Genomic DNA, 20099 nt, shown 5'->3' with positions numbered 1-20099 from the left:
CTGCTGTGTCCTCACTGAAGTGATTAGCTCAGGACTCTTCTTAATTAGTACCTGAGCTTTGACCTCTGCATCTAGCTGCAGAGGTGAGTATGAAATCCAAGGGTGCATCAGGGATTTGGCTACAGCAGGCAGGTTATTTGGGCCCTGCTCAGAAGTCGGGGTAGGACCGAAGCCAAGTCCTACCCTCAGTTGGTTCTTGGTCATAAATCAGTGAATTTTGAGAAAGAAGCAGACGCAGTTTCACGCGTCTCTGAGTTAAGGGGTACAATTGTTTCGTTTACTGCCTTTTACAGTAGAAAAGTCTTCCCTACTCATTCTAAGCAATCTCTTACTCTTTCTTTTTTTAGCACATGTGACTGAAGAAACAATGAACCCTCTTCTTCTCCTCCCCCCTGACGAGAGGCTTGTGACTCACCCAGCAAAATAGGACGTTCAAAACTGACCCCTGGGTCTGCAGGCAGCGTGATTTTATTGTCCTGTCTGTTCCTATTGTTTCAACAGGTTCCCACAGCTAGCGTGACAATAGAAGGAGCTTCTGCCCTCAACCGTGTCCGCTGGGCCCAGGCTGGGAAGGAGGTCGCAGTTGGTGATTCAGAAGGCCGCATATGGATCTATGATGTTGGAGAGGTATTATTTTTATTGTGTTCAAAGCTCAGGTCCTGCAAGTCACCACATCCAAGTTTGAGAGAAGATCTTACCTTTTTAGTCAGTAGGACACCTCCAAAGAATATACGCTCTGGCTTTCAGCAGAGTCCCTGTTGGTTCAGGTTGCCAACAGCATTTTAGTTGTAAAGCTACCATGCGAAAGAGTAAATAGTGAAAGTGTCAGGAGGAAAGTCTTTTTTGAAAATATCCAGCATTTTTTATTTTCATAATTTTTTTTTTTATGTACAGTTGGAAAAAGTTTAAAAAGGAACACAAAGAGGAAAATACAGGTACAAAGAGAATCTCTTTTGTTCTGAAGTTGGTCCTGTAGGGTTCACCTTTTATATTCCAGCATCTCTTATTTCATGACTGGCTTAATGTTGTAGGCTTCTCTCAGCATGACATGTACAGAGTAAGAGGCTGTTGTTTTAGTGCTGAATAATGGTAAATATGTTTGAATATGTGCAAAGGTACTAAAAGGAGGAAATGAAAGGTGTCATTGTGGAGGATGGTAGCTGCATGCGTGATGAAGGGTATGTGGGTGCTGAGAAATAGCAGGATGTATATTCTGTGTCTGAGGCTGCTCTCAATTCACCCTACTACATATTGTAAAAGCCATCTAAACTGCAGTATGTTTGGCACTGATAGAATCTACTTCTGTGTTGATGAATAAGGTATAAAATGTTCTGTCGGCATTACAATTCCTTGGAACAGCTAAGGGTGAATCTCTGAGCAATCAGCTTTTATGTAGGGAATTTGTTTTCTGTCATTATCTGTGATAGGATACTGAGATATCCATCTCTACACAGTAGGGAAACATTATGGAATACATACAGAATTATCTGTAACTCTCATAAAGTGATTTTATGGCCCATAGCAAAATTGCTTGTGCATGACTCATATTTTTGGATTGCATTTGCTTGTGCAGGAGTTGCCTTTCCTCACAAATGTTTGCTGAAACTTTGTGCTGTATTGTTAGCATAATCTCTAAATTGGCTGAGGTTACTGCATTCAGACTTCCACTACAACACTGCAGGTCAGGCTGTTTTTGTTTATTTTTCGTTTTGCATGACTGTTCTGAAAAGGTGTTTTTTCTGTCTTCAAAGTGATGTGACAGGCTATGGAAATGTCTGTGATGACAGCACGATCTGATCTTGTCTGGGAGTCTAGACAGGCTCCAGAAATGTGTTTTTTTGCATATCATACACCAGGCCATTCACAGGATTGTTTATCCCTGCAAGCTCACCCAGGAGAAAATAGATTTACTGTTACTGTGCAGGAGAAGTAATATTTAAGTTTTTGGCCTTTTCCTCTCTATAATCAGAATTCAACTTGCAAAATGAGTCACACTCAGATCAAAAAGAAAGACAGTTTTCTATTACTTGAGAAGGAAAAAGAAAAGAGCCATTCAATGGTATTTATTTTCATGAGTCCTGATCGGTTTCAGAGTAACGTGCTCTGCTTTGTCTGTGTTCTGTCTGTGCAGAGCCCCAGGCTCTCCAGCCCAGCTCCATCCCTACTTGCACAATTGGATTGATGTCCATCCACATAGCAGCTGACAGGTCATGGGCCATTGCCACGCCTCCTCCTCTTCTGTAATGAAGGAACTCTTTAATTTGTTGCCTGGTTCCTTCTGACAGCATCAGTCTCTGCAGTAATTCCAGCTTCAGATGCTGCCAGGGCTGCTGTGCTGTTAGGGTGGCTTTTTCTGGTTTAAAAGAGAAGGATGCTCAGCTATTCTCTGGCACAGCTCTTGTCACTATAAAGCCTGAGGTGAGCTGCAGAAATGCCTTGCAGTTTGACAGCCTAAAACTGAGGGCTCGGGCAGTGAGGAATAGCTTCTTCACTCGTTAACCCTCTGTGCTGGTTCATAAAGAGCCCTCTCATGAGTTATTTTATGGGCAGTCCTTCTCCCTCTGTCAGCAGCTGTCCCGAGCCATATCCTTTGCTGTCCAGTTTTTGTGCTGGTACCAGTAGCACACAGCAGACCCCACATTATGGTGAAGGAGCTAAATCAGCAGAGAAATACTGATTTTTCTTTTGTTTTGTTGGGATATTTTTCGCCATGAACTGACTCAGTATGAGGGCAGACAAGCATCAGTGACAGCAGAAGGGACGTGATATGGGTGTGTGGCTGTGAGCTGGCCCACACGGCACCTGTCAGTGCCCAGATCTCCCCTTTGTCTCAGCTGTGTTGCAAAGCCTGACACACAGCCACGACAGATGACCTTTCAGCTGCTGCACCCCACCCATCTCCTCCGGCACTGACTTTTGAAAAGGCCTCATCACTGGAAGAACTCAGCCCTGCCTGGCTGATAACTCAGTAACATCCATTTATTTGAAGGTGCATCTCTCTGATTTAGGACGGCGAGCGTGATTACTTGCATTAGAAAGTCAGCAGGCCACTTTACAAAGCCCCTAAATATCTTCACCAAAGACATCAATGCTCCACTTTTACTGCACCCTTTGAAAACCTTTTTTTTTCTTGTGGGTGATCCAAATTATCATGTTAGATTAGCTGTCAGTTCATAAAACATTGGCTCAGTCAAAAAGATCTGGATATATATGTTACTGTGCTTTATTATTGTAGAATCATACCACAACATCTTTGAATTTCACATTACTATATAAGCAAATTTTCTTACCTGCTTGAACATACAGATTTGATCCTATGAATTTTGATCAGAGCAGAAAACATGGCACTATCATATCATTAAGGAGTAAATGTGATATGGATTTTTACTTTGGTAGGTTCATCACAGTTTTAAAGACCTGGAGAACACTGATTGCTGCTGGTAACCTATATGGTGTAAAGCAAAAACCATTGTGTGGCCTAAGTGAAAATGTAACCTTGCATTGTTTGTGAGGGCCAGGAACTTGAGGAAGGGGCTGTTTTGCTTAGATTGCTTAGGATTTGGCCCTTCTTGAGATGCTACGCAGTCACAGTCGTTATGACACAAGATACGGCATGAAGAACGTGGCAGAGTCCATGATCAGGGAGTTAAAAATACTGGTGACATTTTCAGTTAGGCTATATGATGTTATCTCCTTATAGTGTGTACTCTTAGTTGTTTGATTTCAGCATCGTGTCTGAAAATAACTGAACACATTTATTTTCACAGTGAGGGGTCTATTTTCTCCTCAATGCATGTGCTTTATGCCCATTAGCATTAATGGGAGTTATACACACACTTCCAAGGGAGAAGAGACTTAAATAGTCCATATAGATGTGCTCTTGTGGATCAGTAACCACTGATTTAAAGACTGTGAATTACAAAATAAAAACCTAAACAAACAACAAAAAAAAAGAGATTGTTTCAGTGTGATGTGATCGTAAACCTAAATAACTTGAAAAGAGGATATAACCAGTCACTGTAAATACTCTTTATGACAGGTAAAAAGACACAAACCTTTGCTGGTCTGGTAGCTGAGATATTACCGTGGTGATAGTATGTAAAATGTGTTTTATCTTATTTAGTCTTCTGGATTATTTACAGGGCAGCAAGTTTTCTATATGGTAAAGTTGATTTTAGCAGAACATGGACCACTGACTATAGATTTATTCACACGTCCAGATGATTGATAGTTAGACCTAACTGCATGTCTCTTCTGTACATGTATTTTCTAGAAAGCTTGCTCCCATTGTGCATGCTTCAGTGATGTTACACAGTTGCCGCTGTCATAAATATTCTCTGACAACCATGTTTGTTGCTTACCTGGCTTATTGAGAATGCCATTTGCACCTCTGGTTGTGAAAGAAGCAGCTTCTCTTCTACCTTCCATTCTTTCTTTTTTTTTTCATTAATCTCTTCCTGCTCATATTTTGTTTGCATTGGGAATGAATAGATTGAAACTGGAAATCAATGATGTATTATTTGATTGTAACAGAATATAAAGTAAGTTCAGTGCAGTATTGGAGGGTTTGAAACTAATCACCAGGAGCTTATTACTGATTTTGTTAAACCAGTTACAGGACAAACCACTGCATCTGTTCGGTGGTCTTTCAGGCAGCTGATTCCAGGCGTGCTTTTCGAGGATGACTGCTATGACAGGTGAAATTGGACTTTCCCTAGACCATCCAGGAAAGCTGGCTCTGCCAAAGAAAGCAATTACATGGGATGCTTTAAACATTTATTACCTCTGTCCCTTATTCTTGCAGTGAAATCAGCATCGTGTTGACATTTACACAACTCCATCAGGTTTCAGAGGTAATGTCTCTGTAAGCTGCTTTGCGGCTGCTGCATCAAGCAGTGTGTGTATTTCCCCATTTGATCCATGGTGGATGTTTGCTCTGTATCTCATTTTCAAGAACGTGAGCAGTGAAGGAGGAGCTGGCAACTGCCTGAAATACGTGGATGTGTTGGTGCCATAAGGAATATCCCATTGGTTCCTGTAAAATCAGTTGCTTTGATTTCAGCAGCCTGTAGCAGCTGTTCTGGGATTCTTGGGGTTCCAGACAGGGAGACATGCATATTCATGAGCAACTCTCACATTTCAGCATGGCTATTTAGTCACATGGCTAGAGTGAGTGGAGAAGGACTGGTACTTTGTCATCCTGTCTTGAGATTCCCGAGTTTCACCATGGATTTCATACAGAAAACAGCCAGCTTCTCTTCTGTGCAGCTGAATTTCTGTTGTGCAGAGAGAGAAATATGAAACTAGGTTTTATGTCATTAACTTATCCAGGTAGATTTTCCAGTAGGTTTACTTTTTCCATTGTAAAGCTCTTGTAGAGCATATATTGAGTGAGGAAATGTTTTTGCCACAAAAGCAAAGCTGAGACTTGCTATAAAATATTTTATTTTCAAATCTGTGTTGAATTACAAGTATTCTTGGAACACAGATAAATGGCTCACATACATATCATGAAGGCAAATTTGAGCAATAATAAGAGGTTGTGCTTACAACCAAGTTCTTTTCAAAAGCATACAAAGATCAAGCCAGACACAATAGTTACAACAACCAACACAATCCAGGCATAAAGGATGATTAAATGGATTGTGAGGCAGAGCCTCAATTTCACCATTGATATTTTTGCTGTGAAGGCTGCAACATTGGCCTCGGAGGATTTTAAAAGCATGTATTAACAAAGCAGAATCTTTTAAGAGTTGTTGGAAAATGTAAAGAACTAGGGTTTTGATTTGCTTCCCCTCTGCCCCCAGTTTTACAGTGTTCAGTCTTGAGAGACTTTTAAAACTGGAAGCTCTTAGAGATGACCAAAAAAAAGGCAACGACAGCATATTGGGAACTCTAGCTTTATAGTTAAAATAGTAACTGAAATATTGAACAGAACAAGCTCTTTGTCCCTCGTCATTTGAATTTAGACTGATACAGCCAGTATTCACAAAGGGATTTTTTTGAAGTAGGTTAAATAAGAACTCCCTAATGAAAAAAATGCACTAGTTTGAAATCAGTCAATTTAATTACTGTGTTTTATGAAGGCCATTACCCATTGCTGATTACTAGGGTGATAAAATCTTTAAGCTTTGGTAGCCTCCATAGGGGGTGAGCCGATCTAAGTAGAGCAAAGTCCAGTCATTATCACCCTAAATACTTGTGTTTCTCATTACAATATTCATTACTTTAGGTTACTGTGAATGCTTTGAGGTCTTTATGTAAGCACTGGTTTATTCTCCTGTAGAAAAACAACATTGTGTTGATCAGTTCAAACCAAACATTGAAGTACTTCTGCAGTTCAAAATAAGACCTAGCTATATCCTGAGATCTAAACGCACACATCTATGCTTGTGAGTACCCGTATACACTCATATTGGTGACTGTGGGATTGTCGCTGCAGTCTGGTTCTAGTCTGATGAGAAATGGAGACAGAAATGAGTTGTCTTGTTTTTTCAGTCTGTTTTGGTACTTCAGTAGGCTTCGTCACAGCAGACTGGAATAGGGTCTTGCGTTAATTGTAATGTCTTATTAGGGACGTATTTTTCTAGAGGGAAACTGAGCCATGGAGTAACTCAACAGACTTACCCAAGACCTGCACCTGGGGGCTGAAGCTGTTTATCTCCAGTGTCAGCCTAGGGCCACGAGGTTTCCCTTTCTCTGCCACTTTTTGCAGGTTGTGGTGCCTTGCTGCTATGCTGCCCCTCTAAATTTCCATCACTGTGGCCTCCTGACTCACAAAGCAGCTTCACAAAACGAATGTTATTTAAAAGATGACTTCAGCATTGTTTCCCTTCATATTTAAAAATGCATGTATTTTAAAAGACCATTTGAAATATGCTCGTCAGGGAGAGATGTGGGTCTGCACTACTAGGAAATGGGACTGGCCTGCGGAAGGAGACTGAAGAACTTGGTGTGACTAGCTGAGGAGGTCTGAGCCTGGTGGGAAGATACGTATTCCCACATGAACCACACATATTAGGAGTGCTTAGTCCCAGAGAGGGCGAACTTCTGGAGCTGAAGATATGGCTGTCACCAGAGCATGTGGCTGCAAGCTGACCACAGGATCACAAAATGGCTGGGAGGGACCCCAAAGATCACCCAGTCCCAATGCCCCTGCCATGGGCAGGGATGCCAAGATCAGGTTGGCCAAGGCCTCGTCCAACCTGGTCTTGAACACCTCCAGAGATGGGGCATCCACAGCTTCTCTGAGCAAGTAGGGAAGGTGGGGAAAAAACATCCTCTCAAGGTGGAGCTTGTGATGTGTTTGATTGTGATCTTGCAGTAGATCAAACTCGTCATACAGGGTCACCTTCCTGCCTGATGCCATCATGTACACTTCTTCATGGTAAAGATGGTGTTCCTTCTGTTTTACTATACATGTAAATGAAGTTTCACCTTCCTTTTAGAACTGGAAGTTTATTTGTTAAAACTGAAGGAGAAAGTACCAGATTGTTAACAAAGGTATCCTGTATCTCATTTGTTAATTAGACAATAGAGGTAGCAGGCATTAGCAAAAACAGCTAGAAAAGGAGGATTAGGTAGTCATCCTAAAACTTAAATTAATTCTTAATCCTTACCTTAAGATAATATCTTACCAGCTCCCCAGAGAATTTCACAGGGTGAAAAGACATGAATTTCCAGTGTGATACAGATGCCTTTTTTAAGAATTCCTCAAGCCCTCATCAGATGAAATAAAAAGCTTTAAAAAAAAAAAAAAAAAAAGCAACCAACCAGCAGAAATCTGGCTCCAGTCCTTTCTGTTCATTTGCACACTACTTTTAAAGCCGACGTATGTTTCCTTTTCCCTTGCAAAGGCCCAGATTCTCCCCCTGCAGAGAGGATCAGAGGGGACAAGCCACATGTAACAGGAGTTAATCATGTAGCTTAATGCACTATTAGAAGGCACTCAGATAACGAAGCGCCGAGAGTGGCAGAAGAGAAACTGTAAGAGATCTCTGCACAGGAAAGCCTGCAGGATGGGTGGAAGGGAGGGCAGTGTGTGCTGGTCTTTGTGTAGGTATTTTCCTGCTGTAAAACAATGCAGAGAACAAGAGAAAGAAGAAAAGGCACGCACTGGATCTGATGTACGGGTCCATCCACTGTGTATTTATTGCATCTGCAGCAGTGGTGGCTTCACTAGTAGCTCCTGAAGAGGCTCAGAGGAAAAGACAATCTGGGTCCAGGCTTTTCATGGTAGATGTACGTGAGGCAGTGGAGGCAGAGTAGATGCTGCAGCTAACCTGCAGTGTTCTGGACCTGCATCATGTAAAACTGGTGGGAAACAGAGCTCAAGTAAATGCACACTAATAGTTTAGCAGGGTATGTATTTTAAATACCTGGTTAGGCCATTGGGTAGTGTTTTCTCTGAAAGCTTTTATCCCCTTTCTGATGCATGTGAGGAAAATTTTCATAGCTTTAAGTAACGCGGAGTATGGAAGGGAAAAAGTACCAAACGCCAAATTTAGTTTAAACTCCGTTTGTATGCAGCAATTTGCAAATCTAATTGAAATCCGTATGCTATCATTGTGGTGTTAAACACTTCTGAAACAAGAGCTGCTTTGTATAATTAATTTTCTTCATGATGCATCTGTGGTTTCAACCTGTTACATCCGATACCAGTTTTCATTTTGGGAATCCTTAATTATGTTTCTAATTGTTTTGTTTTTTTCTTTAATGTTTAGCAAAATGGTATGTATTTGGAACATGAAAAACTAATTCATGGCTTGGAAGGTAACGGTTACATTAAAATATCAATTGAGGAAAGCTGAGCCCTAATACATCGTATTCAGCAGCCAAAACTCCACATGCAGTGTTTAATTTAAATATGAAATGTATCTTTGCCTGTGTCTGAAACGAAGGGAAAAAATGTTATTTCGTGGATGGGCTTTTGCAGGTAATAGCTGCAAAATGGAAGGGAAGAAATCCTCAAGGAAAAAAAAAACTTTTCCAAAAAAAAGAAGAGCAGTTCATAGGCTAGCTTTGGTGGGAATCCATCGGCCATCTGGGAGCCAGAAGGCAGTGGCAAAAACCCTTTACAGTTCCTGTTCTGGAGTGAACCACGGAGTGGACTTGGCTGGCTTGGTTTAAAAAAGGAAGCAAACTAAGCTGAAGGCACCACGATTTGTTTCCACCCTGAGGCAGTGGCCCTTCATTCAGCTGGACTTCCAAGGAGACACCTCGGCCAGTGCAGGTGCTCCAGAGGCTGAAGTTCTCGTATTTAAAGTGAAAATGATAAAAATGATGGGTTAGTTCTTCCAAGTCAATGTAGTTGCCAGGTATTGGAAAGAACAACGGATTGAAGGCTCCTTACCATCTCGTTTGGATCCATTTGGTATTTCTACATTTCCTAGTGCAATGATAATTGATAATATAATTGGGTAGAGAAGGAGTTCTTATGTGATCACTTAATTCAGAGCATTAAATGTCCTGAAACTAAGGAAAAAAAAATCAATGGCTTTAATTTCTATATTAAATTTATGTCCATAAATTCTACTGTCAGGACTAGGATCCTCATGAGAAACCGATCTACCTGACTTTTTTTCTTAACCTGTAAATTGGTGGCACTGCAGAAGTGGTGGAAAGGTAGGAACTGTAATGTCTTTGCTGCTTAGGACACCTCTTCTGTAGCAAAATTACTAGTTTTTTTGAAGCATGGCAGTTGCTCTTTTTGTTTTTGTAGCTGCTGAATTAGATTAAATCTCTTATCTCCAAGGACCTGAGGAGATCCGTAGGTGAGGGCTACCACAATGTGCCTGGCAAAAGCACTTGGGTGTTCTGTGGAAATCCTGTAGTTTAAGAATAGTCCCTAAGTTTATAGTTTTAAGTTTGTATTTTACAAGTAGGAGGTGCTGTAAGGAAACAAGAGTAATCAAAATTTCAGCTTTATCCTCTCTTTCAAGAATCTTGGAGTTACTCAATATTTTATCTTCTGTAGTTGATATGAAGTACAGCATTTTGATACAGTAATTGAGGGAAGAAAAATCAGTTCAGTAGCTTGGACGTCGTTCTTTCTAATTATTTCAGGAGAGTCTGAGCCAACTCTGATATTATAGGTGGAACTGTAGTGTTGTCTACAATTAAAGATACTTTCCACTTCCTTCTTTTCTTTTTCATACGCCCAATCAAGTTCTAATCCTCCAGGCTGAAATTTTCTGTAATTGGTGTTTGCTTCCAGCACAGGTTTTGCGTTGTGTTGTTTTTATTTTTTGATAAAGATTAAAGACGGTATCATACTGCAAAATGAGTAACATTTAGGGGAGTTAACCCTAACTTTGACATTTCCTATCTTTGAAGTGTTAAGAGCCTGCAGTCTTTCAGTTCAGTTAACGTGCATTTGTGTGTCTTGTATGTATAATTTACAGACTGCGTTTTAGTCTGTTCTGTTAGCCTGGCATCAAGATGACTGCTAGAGACAACGATGATCAAGTTTAGAAAAGAATTAGTAGGCTTTCAGAGCTTGGATTCCTATGTAGGAGCTTAACCCAGGGCATCTTTGCTCTTTACATGTAAATTATTAAAATAACACCATTGTTTGGTTTGTATTCAAAACACAATTTGCCATCAAATATGTAACAATTTAGCAGCTACTGTTCTCCTTAGGAGAAAAACGGGAATTTTGCTGAAATTATGTTCTGTTTCTGTTTGGGATTAAGCTTTTTTTGTCATATAAACTAATATTTTGTCTTCTTTTTACTATGGCAGCACTAGTTAAATCAGAGCCTGCTGGTGAACTGCAGAGAAATAAATCACAACAGACATTAATCTAGATGAGGGCTAAGTAATTAACTTCATGGAAGGGTGGTGTATACTGTGTCTGTGACACTAGACTGACTGCTGTGCATAGAATAAATGCAGTATTTAGGCTGCCTATGGTATTCCACCCCTTCAATTAAGTAAACAAATATATATAGAGCTACTCTGGAGTGTATCCTTTGTGGTCTAAACACTGTATCTTATTAAAATCATCTGCATGCAGTATGTGGGGTTTGAGTTCCTGCCAGTGGTTTCATCCATTGTTAGCAGTGATGCTCGGCTCTCCCAAGAGTTAAATACAGTGGTACTGCAGTTATGTGAAAAGGGTGCTCTTGGTTACTTTGGTGGCCATTCCCTTGCATATTACCTCCCACTTTGTTTCCATCCATGTGTGTGGCATAGGGTGTTGCCTGGAAAAATATAGGCTTTTTCAGGAAAAAAGAAATCCATATAGGTTGAGAAAAATGTCAAAGGCATTCTGTAATGGGTTCTGTGGGGCAAGACCAGGGCCAGAATAGGTGCGTGCCTGCTGACTCTGTGCGTGTGTGTATCAAGCCATTTAACATTTACATCTATGTATCTGTTTTTACTTCCCTGTCAGTGATGATAACATCTGTTGAACTCTGGAAGATTAAGATCAGTTGTTTAAAGGAGAACTATCGCTCTTGTTTCTGATTTGTAAGCATTATGATCGTCATCCCACAAGTACTCCCTTTTACCCGGAGAATTAGACCGATTTGTCTGTTCTACTTCGTAGAAAAAGATCAAGCTGAAATAGTTATATTTTATCATCATAAAATATTTTTACCTACAGTGTCATAAATGCATTCAGATGTTAATCCGTTGCACAAAGTATTTGCAGCAGATTTCTTTTCAATGCAGCACGTAATTTTAGAAGGTGATAAGGACAATATAGGTTGACAAAAATTCTGCCTAGGGAAAAAGAGCTAAAATGATATTCTTCCAAAGCTGCATTTATTTGGTGATGTTATTAAACTGAAAGAATATAAAGATGGTGATAAACCACACACAGAGATAACTTAGTGTGAATTCTGAGATTTCAGTCATTAAACTTGGTTTGCCGTACTTGCTGTTTTTCACAAACTCAAATTAATCTGAATGTTTTCTCATGCTTTAATTAGCTAGCTCTTCAAAGAGTGATTAACCTGCCTTTGTCAAAAATTATAATAGCAACAGAGCATTTTAGATATGAGGAGCATGAATTTTCATGTCGTTTTGATTTTCCCTGTTGAATGTGAGATTTATTTTTTTTGCACATACAGCTCTGTCAAAGTGGAGAGAAGTCAATAGGATTGTCTAATATAAAACCAACTTTTACCTCCAAACAGCAGAAAACCCAGTTGCAACTAATAAAGGATGCACGTTGGTCAGAAAGTTCCTGATCTCTACGAGTACACTGACTAGCTAGAGAAACCCATCGCAAAATTTAGGTCAGAATAAGGTTTTCTACATGAAAAAAATAAGGAAATAAAAAATAAAGCATTGTACTTACATAAACGGTTTGAATGGGTCACCTATTTTGGACTTGGGAACCTCTATCACCCTTAAAGTGTATCTTGGACCACCATGCAGGCTCGTCTGCAAATGTCTAATTGAAAACAGTGTGTGGCAGTACGGTTCGGCAGGCCGTCTGCAGACCACAGACGTTTGGCAGATTGCTCCAAGCCGTGGTGTAACGCTTCATTTTCAGATTCTCCTTTTACACCTGTGTTAGGGAACGTGTGTGTTAGAGGCGATTATAGATGGTTTGGGTTGGAAAAATGCAGTCCTCCAAATTAACCCAGGAGTCGGAGACGATGTTGAGAAAGGCTTTCCTGTGCCTGTTTTTCCTTTGAGGTATCCAAACTCCAGGTGAAGATGAAAAAATGTGATTATTAACCTGGTGATTCGGATTGCATGGTACTTTCCCCGGTAATCGGTGCTGCAGTTTGTGTACCGGTACCACAGTGACAGGTAAATTGACCCAGGAGGTACAGTCATTAAAAAGAAATTAAATAGGTTGAATACAGTCTACTGTGCTCCTTTTGAGAGTTTGGGAAGCCATCTACTCCAAAGTGCTGCTCTTGAAATTGCTATTGTGTTTTTCCTCCCTCTTAGGAGAGTCCCCAGCCCTCACAGGAGAGCGGTGCTGGACAAGAGCACGGAGGGATGGAGGCAGAAAGAGTTGTCCACCCTCATCTCAAAAATTTAGAGGCTCCGGGAAAGGCAGTAAGCCAGGAATCAAGTGAAATATCCTCATTGAATAATTCATTTGCTGGAAAGTGTTTTTTCAAGGAAGCTGAAGCTATACAGAGATTTGGATAAATTGAGCTTAAACACTTTCAGCAATAAAAAAGATGGATAGGAGGGGAATATACTGAAAAACTTAAAATATGTTATAATATCTAATTTCAACCTCCTGGATAGATTCCTCTAAAAACCATATTCAGAGGTTGGATTTTTGTTTTGTTTTGCAGTGGTGTTGTTCAGGCTCAAAAACTTTCTTTTTTTTTTAATACACCTAAATTAAAAGAACAAGTGTTACCAGGTGTTGAGCCTGAAAATGAAGTTAAATTTATGCTGATTTGTGTCTTCAGGCACTGTTTTTCTGTTGTTTTTCTGCTTGCTTGGGCAGCCCAGCACTAGCCGGCACAACTGGCGGTGTTGACAGGTGTCTGGTGTTGGGCATCTCCTTCTCCTGAGTCCTGCATGAAGATTTTCTGAGCATTAATGTTCGGTGGAGTTCCCAAGAGCACAGTTTCTGTAAAAACACAGGAAATACAGTTTGTGTTCACGCTATCTCTGGTGTGTGGATTGGAAGCTGTGCACACTGAGGAAGTCTCTGCCTCGATGAGAAGATGGAGGAGGCTGTTCCCAGTGAAACCCCCATTTGTGCTGCCGCGTGTGACTGGCTTACCTGGTGAGACTCAGGGAGGGAGGTAGCTCCCTTATTCTCTTACCAGAATGCGTATAAGCCATCTCCTTCGTCAGTGTTAGGATCAAGAGGAGTGTGTTTGTAGTTCAGGGCTGGAAGACTAGCAGGTAAGTGATGTGCTTGGCTAGGGCGATCACCCAGCTAACACCGAGGCCTCAGGAGTTTTGGATATCCAAAGGTTCTGGTTTTGGATATCCAAAGGTTCTGTGGTGGCACCTTGAGATCAGGGTTTTGTCACGCCCAGGGTACATTGTATGGAAATTGTATGGAATTTTGATCCGTGGGCCAGGCAAAGCCAGGTGTTCCTCAGGAAGATCCTGGATGTTGCTACCCTTGAGTCTGGTTATTTTGCCCTTTATCTACAAGTGCAGAATAGGCACATGTTGGAACAATCTTGCCTTTAAGCTTTACAAGCCTTCACAGAGTCGTAGAATATCCCAAGTCAGGAAGGACCCACAAGGGGCCGACTCCTTGCTCCACACAGGACCACACAAAAAACAAACCATGTGTCTGAGAGCGGTGTCCAAACACTTCCTGAACTCTGTCAGGCTCAGTGCCATGACTACTGCCCTGTGGAGCCTGTCCCAGTGCCCAACCCCCCTCTGGGTGCAGAGCCTTTCCCTAACCCCCAGCCTGACCCTCCCCTGTCCCAGCTCCATGCCGTTCCCTCGGGTCCTGTCGCTGTCCCCAGAGAGCAGAGCTCAGCGCCTGCCCCTCCACTCCCCTCATGAGGGAGCTGCAGGCCGCCATGAGGCCTCCCCTCAGCCTGCTCTGCTCGGGGCTGAACAAACCAAGGGACCTCAGCTGTTCTTCTTATATCTTCCCCTCCAGACCCTTCAGCATCTCTGTAGCCCTCCTTTGGACACTCTAATGGTTTTATGTCCCTCTCATATTATAATACCCACAACTGTATGCAGTTGCCTATAAGCCATTACGTTTCTAAGTCTACTGTAGTTTCATGACTGAAAAAGATAAGAGAGAAAACAAACACCCGTCTGTAGTTGATCTGTGTGACCCAACTAGACAGATCCCATCTTTCCAAATCTATACGTTGTTGAGACCATCTCCAGACTTGAAAGCTCAGCTCGATGCACTACCACCAAAACAGAAGGGGTTGGGAGTGATACTGGAGGCAAGGGGCTTCTGGTTGACCACAACTAGTAGGCAGGGTCCAGCTATCGCTTGCTGTGGGGAAGGAGATGAATAAGAGGAGAGAGAGATCTCAACTCCTAAATTACAATCCTGTTCAGCACACAGCCAGTCTCATTTTTTGGGTTCAGCTGAGCTCACTTTGTGTGGGGGTCTAGGGCTGCTGGTTGGGAGGTGCTGCTCAGGGCGGGTTTCCTTTACCAGCAGTGTCGGTGCTGCACCATTCGGTCAGGAGGAGCGTTTCGGGCGATTACCTCTTCTCACCTGAAGTCTGCGTGTCTGAAATCAGAGTGATGGAGTTGGTGGAAAAACTAACTGAGAGTTTGCATCACGTGAATCAGCTTCTGAGTGCCATCAAGAAGCAGTTTGCGGACTAGCTGAAATAAAACCTTAAATGTGTGTAGTGTTTAGTGTGTTACATGTTATTGATCATGTGTAAACAGGTACAGATACTGATTTTATAGATCCTGAGTGCTTTTGGAGGAGTATTTTATGGACGTGGATTGGAGGGGGGAATCTAAAATGGTTAGAGTGATATAAAAAAAAAAGATTTGATTTTTGAGAAATGACAGGACCCCAGTTGTACTGAGTTAAATAGCTCCACCCAATAAAAAATGGAATTGATGTTTTAGCATCTTGATGTTTTTTGGTACTAAGTTCTCCCTCCTGTAACCAGATGAGCACATGTAACTTCACAAGCAGAAGCAGGTTTATCTGGGTGCATAAACTTGTGGTTACACTTGGAGGTCCATAGGCTTGCAGCCTGAATTCTTTTGATGTTTTAAAAGCCAGACAGAGGACAAAACTACCCATCTTCCAACAGCTGAACAGACAAAGTCTGGCTAAAGTCATCCCATTGCTTTGATAATTCTGGCTTTCCTCGTTAAAAGTAACATCTGATGCAACCTAAATATATCGTAGTATTTAGGCTAAAGTAGTGTGGGTAATGTAGTCAATTAATTAACAGCAGGTAGTGCTTACCTTCCCTTTGAAGGGATCAAAGGAAAGCACTTAATAACGTTTATTTTCTTGTTCTGCTCCATACCTTAGTGTCAGTTCATTCAAATAACCTTATGACCCAAATGTTAATGTAAGTTATTATATTACCTTATTATGCTTTGGTGAATGTTTTTACTCTGTGTAGAGTTTGACTGCTGGAACTCAACACAGGCTGCTTTGTAGTAAGTGGAAGTGGACAGAAAAATGGCAAAAATGCCAAACAGGTGAGGAACCCCTAAATAGCTCTAAACCCCTGCCCTTCCTCTACAATGTGTCTCCTCATTTCTTCCACCCTTGCGCTGGTATTTGCCGTGTAACTACTTCAGCAGGAAGGCCAAAGAGGAGAGTCCACAGTCGGACACAGGCCTTCAACATTTGTTGGTGTAAGTACACATAGTTGAAAGAACTTTTATGGAAAATGACTGGAAGGGGAGCGATAATTCATACAAGAATTTGAATTGGAGTTTGTGGATGCTTTTGTTTTTATTTGTGGTCTTTTGCCTTATAACTTTTGTGGTTCAGCTGTAGGGACTTCACAGAAAGAAGTAGGGGAATCAAAGTCAATTTTTCCCTTGACTTCAGTATTGCTAAGGTTTCCCTCTCCATCCCTGAGGAATTTCTATTAGAGGGGTTTGTTCTACTAACAGTCTGCTAGCAGGGCTGGCCCCTCATTGAAAGCATGACGCAGTACGTAGGATTTAATAAGGTAAAATAAAACAAAGATCTAAGTAATTAGATTGCATGTGGACACTGAGCGTTCTCATCTGTGTGCTGATGGCCTTCACTTCAATCCTTATTCATTATTTCACTACAATCATAACTGTTTTGTCAATCGGGACATTAAAAAAGGCCCGGTCCGTCCTCCATCTGTCAGCCAACCGTGTTGCCGACCTATGTTTGCAGGGAGATTTTTCAAGTTTGAGAGTTTTCAAGCTGTAATAGCCGGGACTTTGATTTTATTTGTCTGTGGCCATGCTGTGGAGTAGAGGGAATTAAATGATCTCAATGTAATAAATACATTGCATTTTTTTTTCTTTCAACATATTGCCTTCTTGAGCCATTTAATACAATGTAATGCCATTTGGGATTTAAAAAGACAAGAAGAAATGAGGCTTTATTAAATTCAGAGTCCTTTGACTAAGATATTGCTCCACTTTATATAAGTCTCACTAATTCCTAGTAGTAAAATCATTAATGTTTTCATTCAGCAGTTTAATAAATGACAGTGTCATCATGAGAAATTACATCTTTTAGGGCACCAGCAATAGTTAACAGCGAATTTGCTACACAAAGATGTTGAATGCATCTGTAACAGAAGGATCTTTGCCTCATCCCTTAGCTGACTGTGTAGTAGCTTGCATAGGAGCGTGGCTGTGACCGAACCTGTGTTTTAGGTACTTCCTTCTATGTTGCAAACTGACCTTCGCTTTGGTGTTGCATTTCCTTCTGCTTAACGTCCTTCAAAGCACGGAGCTTGCTTTCACCTCAAGACCACAGCAGACCCACATGTTTGTGTGTGAGACAGCTGTCTCAGAGGGTTTGCTCCTGTAACTCCCATCGCCGTTTCCTAGAAAAGGCTTGGAGAGAAGTGCAATGAGTGGAAGGTGGAAAGAGGGAAACCAACCCAGCAACACGCCTGGGGCTCATCGCTTCACACTGATGGCGTTTCTTGGTCTGTAATGTCAGTAACTGAACTGTGTTATATCCAGTATTTTAGTAGGCAAAAACAAAGTTATGCTGCGCCAGCCCTTCACAATGTAGCTGAGTCATTGGAATATGCAATGTATATAGGAAGCTTTAAAACGTACACTGGATTTTTCTCCAAAATACTGGCTGTAGAGGCAAAGCTAGATACAAAATAGTTGAAAAGCTCATTGGCTTCGTTGAGATCTGGAGGAGGTGTTTAGATCCAGCACTGCAAATACCCATCCATCTGATTAAGGTTTAACTTGGAGCAGTTTATGTGGACCTCTTTCGCACAGGGGTAACATCAGGCTGATATGCAAGTTCTTGCTCGACTTGGGTGTGCTAGTTCATGTACTGCCTCCTTTTCTCAGTCTCAGCTGCCTGATGTTTTGGGGGTGTTTGGGAAGAAGTAAGCCAGTGCAGACTATGCTGAGTACCACAGGCTGGATTAGCTGAGGTCTTCTTCTTTAGTCTAAAGATGTGCTTTTGCTAAGGTGTCCTACAGCTTACTTTATGCCCTGTAGTATGTCACGTTGCTTCTTGGTTCCAAACAGTTGCCTTCTTCAGTACCAAGCACTGCACAGGATCTCGAAACAGCTCTTTGCTCATGCTATGTTCAGGGCACGATCTCAGGGCTTGAAGGTGGCAGTAAAAGAGTTCATTGTTAATGTGGGTGTTTGGTGCCATTTTCTGGAAATGGAGTTAATGAAAATGAAGTTTGAGAAAGCTGCTTGTTTTGTTTTGTTTTCCGTAATTAGCTCACTCCTACTTTGCATTATCTTCCAGAAATTGGAGTTTGGGTGTAGCTAGAACCGACTGCAGTGTTGTTTTGCCATATCACTGAAGCATTTTGACAGGAAGTTTAGCTGTTTGGATTACACGTTCCTCTTGAAGCCTGATCTTCAAGAGCTCTTCATCAGAAACATCGATGCTATTAAATAGAAACGTATCTTGCGTGATGATCTCAAAAAGCAGACTGTCCCCGCAGCCCCCGTTGCTGTCACGTTCCCGCTATGATGCGGTTTTTGTAATTGTAAATTCTTTAATGTAGAGGAAGGCAACCCAAATAACACAATGCATGTATTTTACTGTTAAGAGCTTTAATGAACTTCAGGAAAGTGGTTTCAGTACGCTGTTACCCTGCTCATGTTGGCCTTGGTTAACGTGAGCAGCCTCTCGTCGTCTGGGAGGCCTGACATGTTATCAAAGGGGCTAGGCTTCGCAGCAAACACTTCAGCAGAAAGCTTTTCCTCAGGTTCACAGCGTGTTAACGCCGTGTTGCGTTCCTCCCCCAGCTGGCTGTGCCGCACAACGACGAGTGGACCCGTTTCGCCCGGACCCTGGTGGAGATCCGTGCCAACCGAGCGGACAGCGAGGAGGAGGGGGCCGTGGAGCTGTCAGCCTAGAGGAGGAGGAGGACGAGCAGCGCCCGCCAGAGCAGCCTTCCCCCGCCGAGTGTCTGGTGTTCAGTGTCCGAGTCGATCTTGCTGTGGCTGTCGCTGCCAGTGTCCGTGCCAGCATCGCTCAGAGCATTCCGTATTAATCACACGGCTTTGCACAAGGCTGAAAATATCCAGAGCATTTTCATACTTTATATTTCTGTCTGAAAAGTAAGGAAGAAAAGACAAATCAACCCTTTATGGGTTTAGTTGTTGCCTTTTAACTACTTAGTAGCTGTATTTAATAGCTAGGAACCCCTGGTTAAACTTGTGCTCACATTGCCCTTCTGGCATAGTCCTATTAAATCCATATGAAGCCAGATATGATTATGTGCAGATGTGGTGTGCTTCACTGTATGGGACTGGGCCAAAGACTTTAGATGTGGTGTTTCACATGGTGACTTACATTATGAATGGATGTACTATATGAAAGTTGCTGCTCCTTATTTATTGCGGTGTGCTGCATGGAACATATTTATTTGAAAGCATTAAAATAAACGATCCTAAAGCATGTGCATAATGAGAGAACTGCATTGTCTGTGTGCTGCTGTAGAGGTTGCGTTAACGTCCACATAACAACTACGGTACATCGGTCGTGCTTAAGATGTAAGATCTATAAAGGTTGGCTTGAGTGGATGGAATGAGTTTCTTTTCCTTTTCTTCTTCTTTTTTTTCCTCAAGATGCCTATTATTTCTAGGCACTTTAACAATATTTCAGATGCAGTCGGTCACTGATACTTGTCATGCAAGTTAACACTAACAGTCTGACAAAGGGTTGTGGTTCCCGGGTGTGACACGAGTGTTGCCAATAAAACGTACCCAGCCTGTTCTGTCGCAGCGTGGTTCATCTTGCCTTGCCAGCAGCGCTCGGTACCGGGCACGGGGAGAATGCGACTTCCTGCCTCGCAGAGCACTCGTGCTGCTGTGGTGTACGTGGGTGCACTTGGGTGCCGTGCATGGTTACTTGGGATAGGAAAAGTGAGGCCTCTTCAAGCTGTCTTGAGGAACAAGTTTGGGAAGGAGAAAAGGGAATACCTTCCTTTGAAAAAATCTCTGTGGTTGGAGCAAGGCATGGGGCACAGACTTGTGCTCCCTGA

At 41.9% G+C, this 20099-nt stretch overlaps 1 protein-coding gene across 7 annotated transcripts in view; it reads left to right on the top strand.

Moving 5' to 3' along the window:
* DYNC1I1 (dynein cytoplasmic 1 intermediate chain 1) overlaps nt 1-19832 on the top strand; it is a 188727-nt gene extending 168895 nt beyond the window's left edge. For all 7 annotated transcript variants that reach the window (XM_072033627.1, XM_027450829.3, XM_027450824.3 and 4 more), the window contains 2 exons: nt 502-627; nt 18859-19832. In XM_072033627.1, the coding sequence (XP_071889728.1) occupies nt 502-627; nt 18859-18969 (237 nt within the window). In that variant the 3' untranslated portion in view covers nt 18970-19832. The remainder of the gene's footprint in view (nt 1-501; nt 628-18858) is intronic.
* Nucleotides 19833-20099: the final 267 nt, after the last annotated feature.

This window comes from Anas platyrhynchos, chromosome 2 (genome assembly GCF_047663525.1).
Source record: "Anas platyrhynchos isolate ZD024472 breed Pekin duck chromosome 2, IASCAAS_PekinDuck_T2T, whole genome shotgun sequence".
Taxonomy (NCBI): Eukaryota; Metazoa; Chordata; class Aves; order Anseriformes; family Anatidae; genus Anas; species Anas platyrhynchos.
This window is presented reverse-complemented; position numbering and strand designations above follow the sequence as displayed.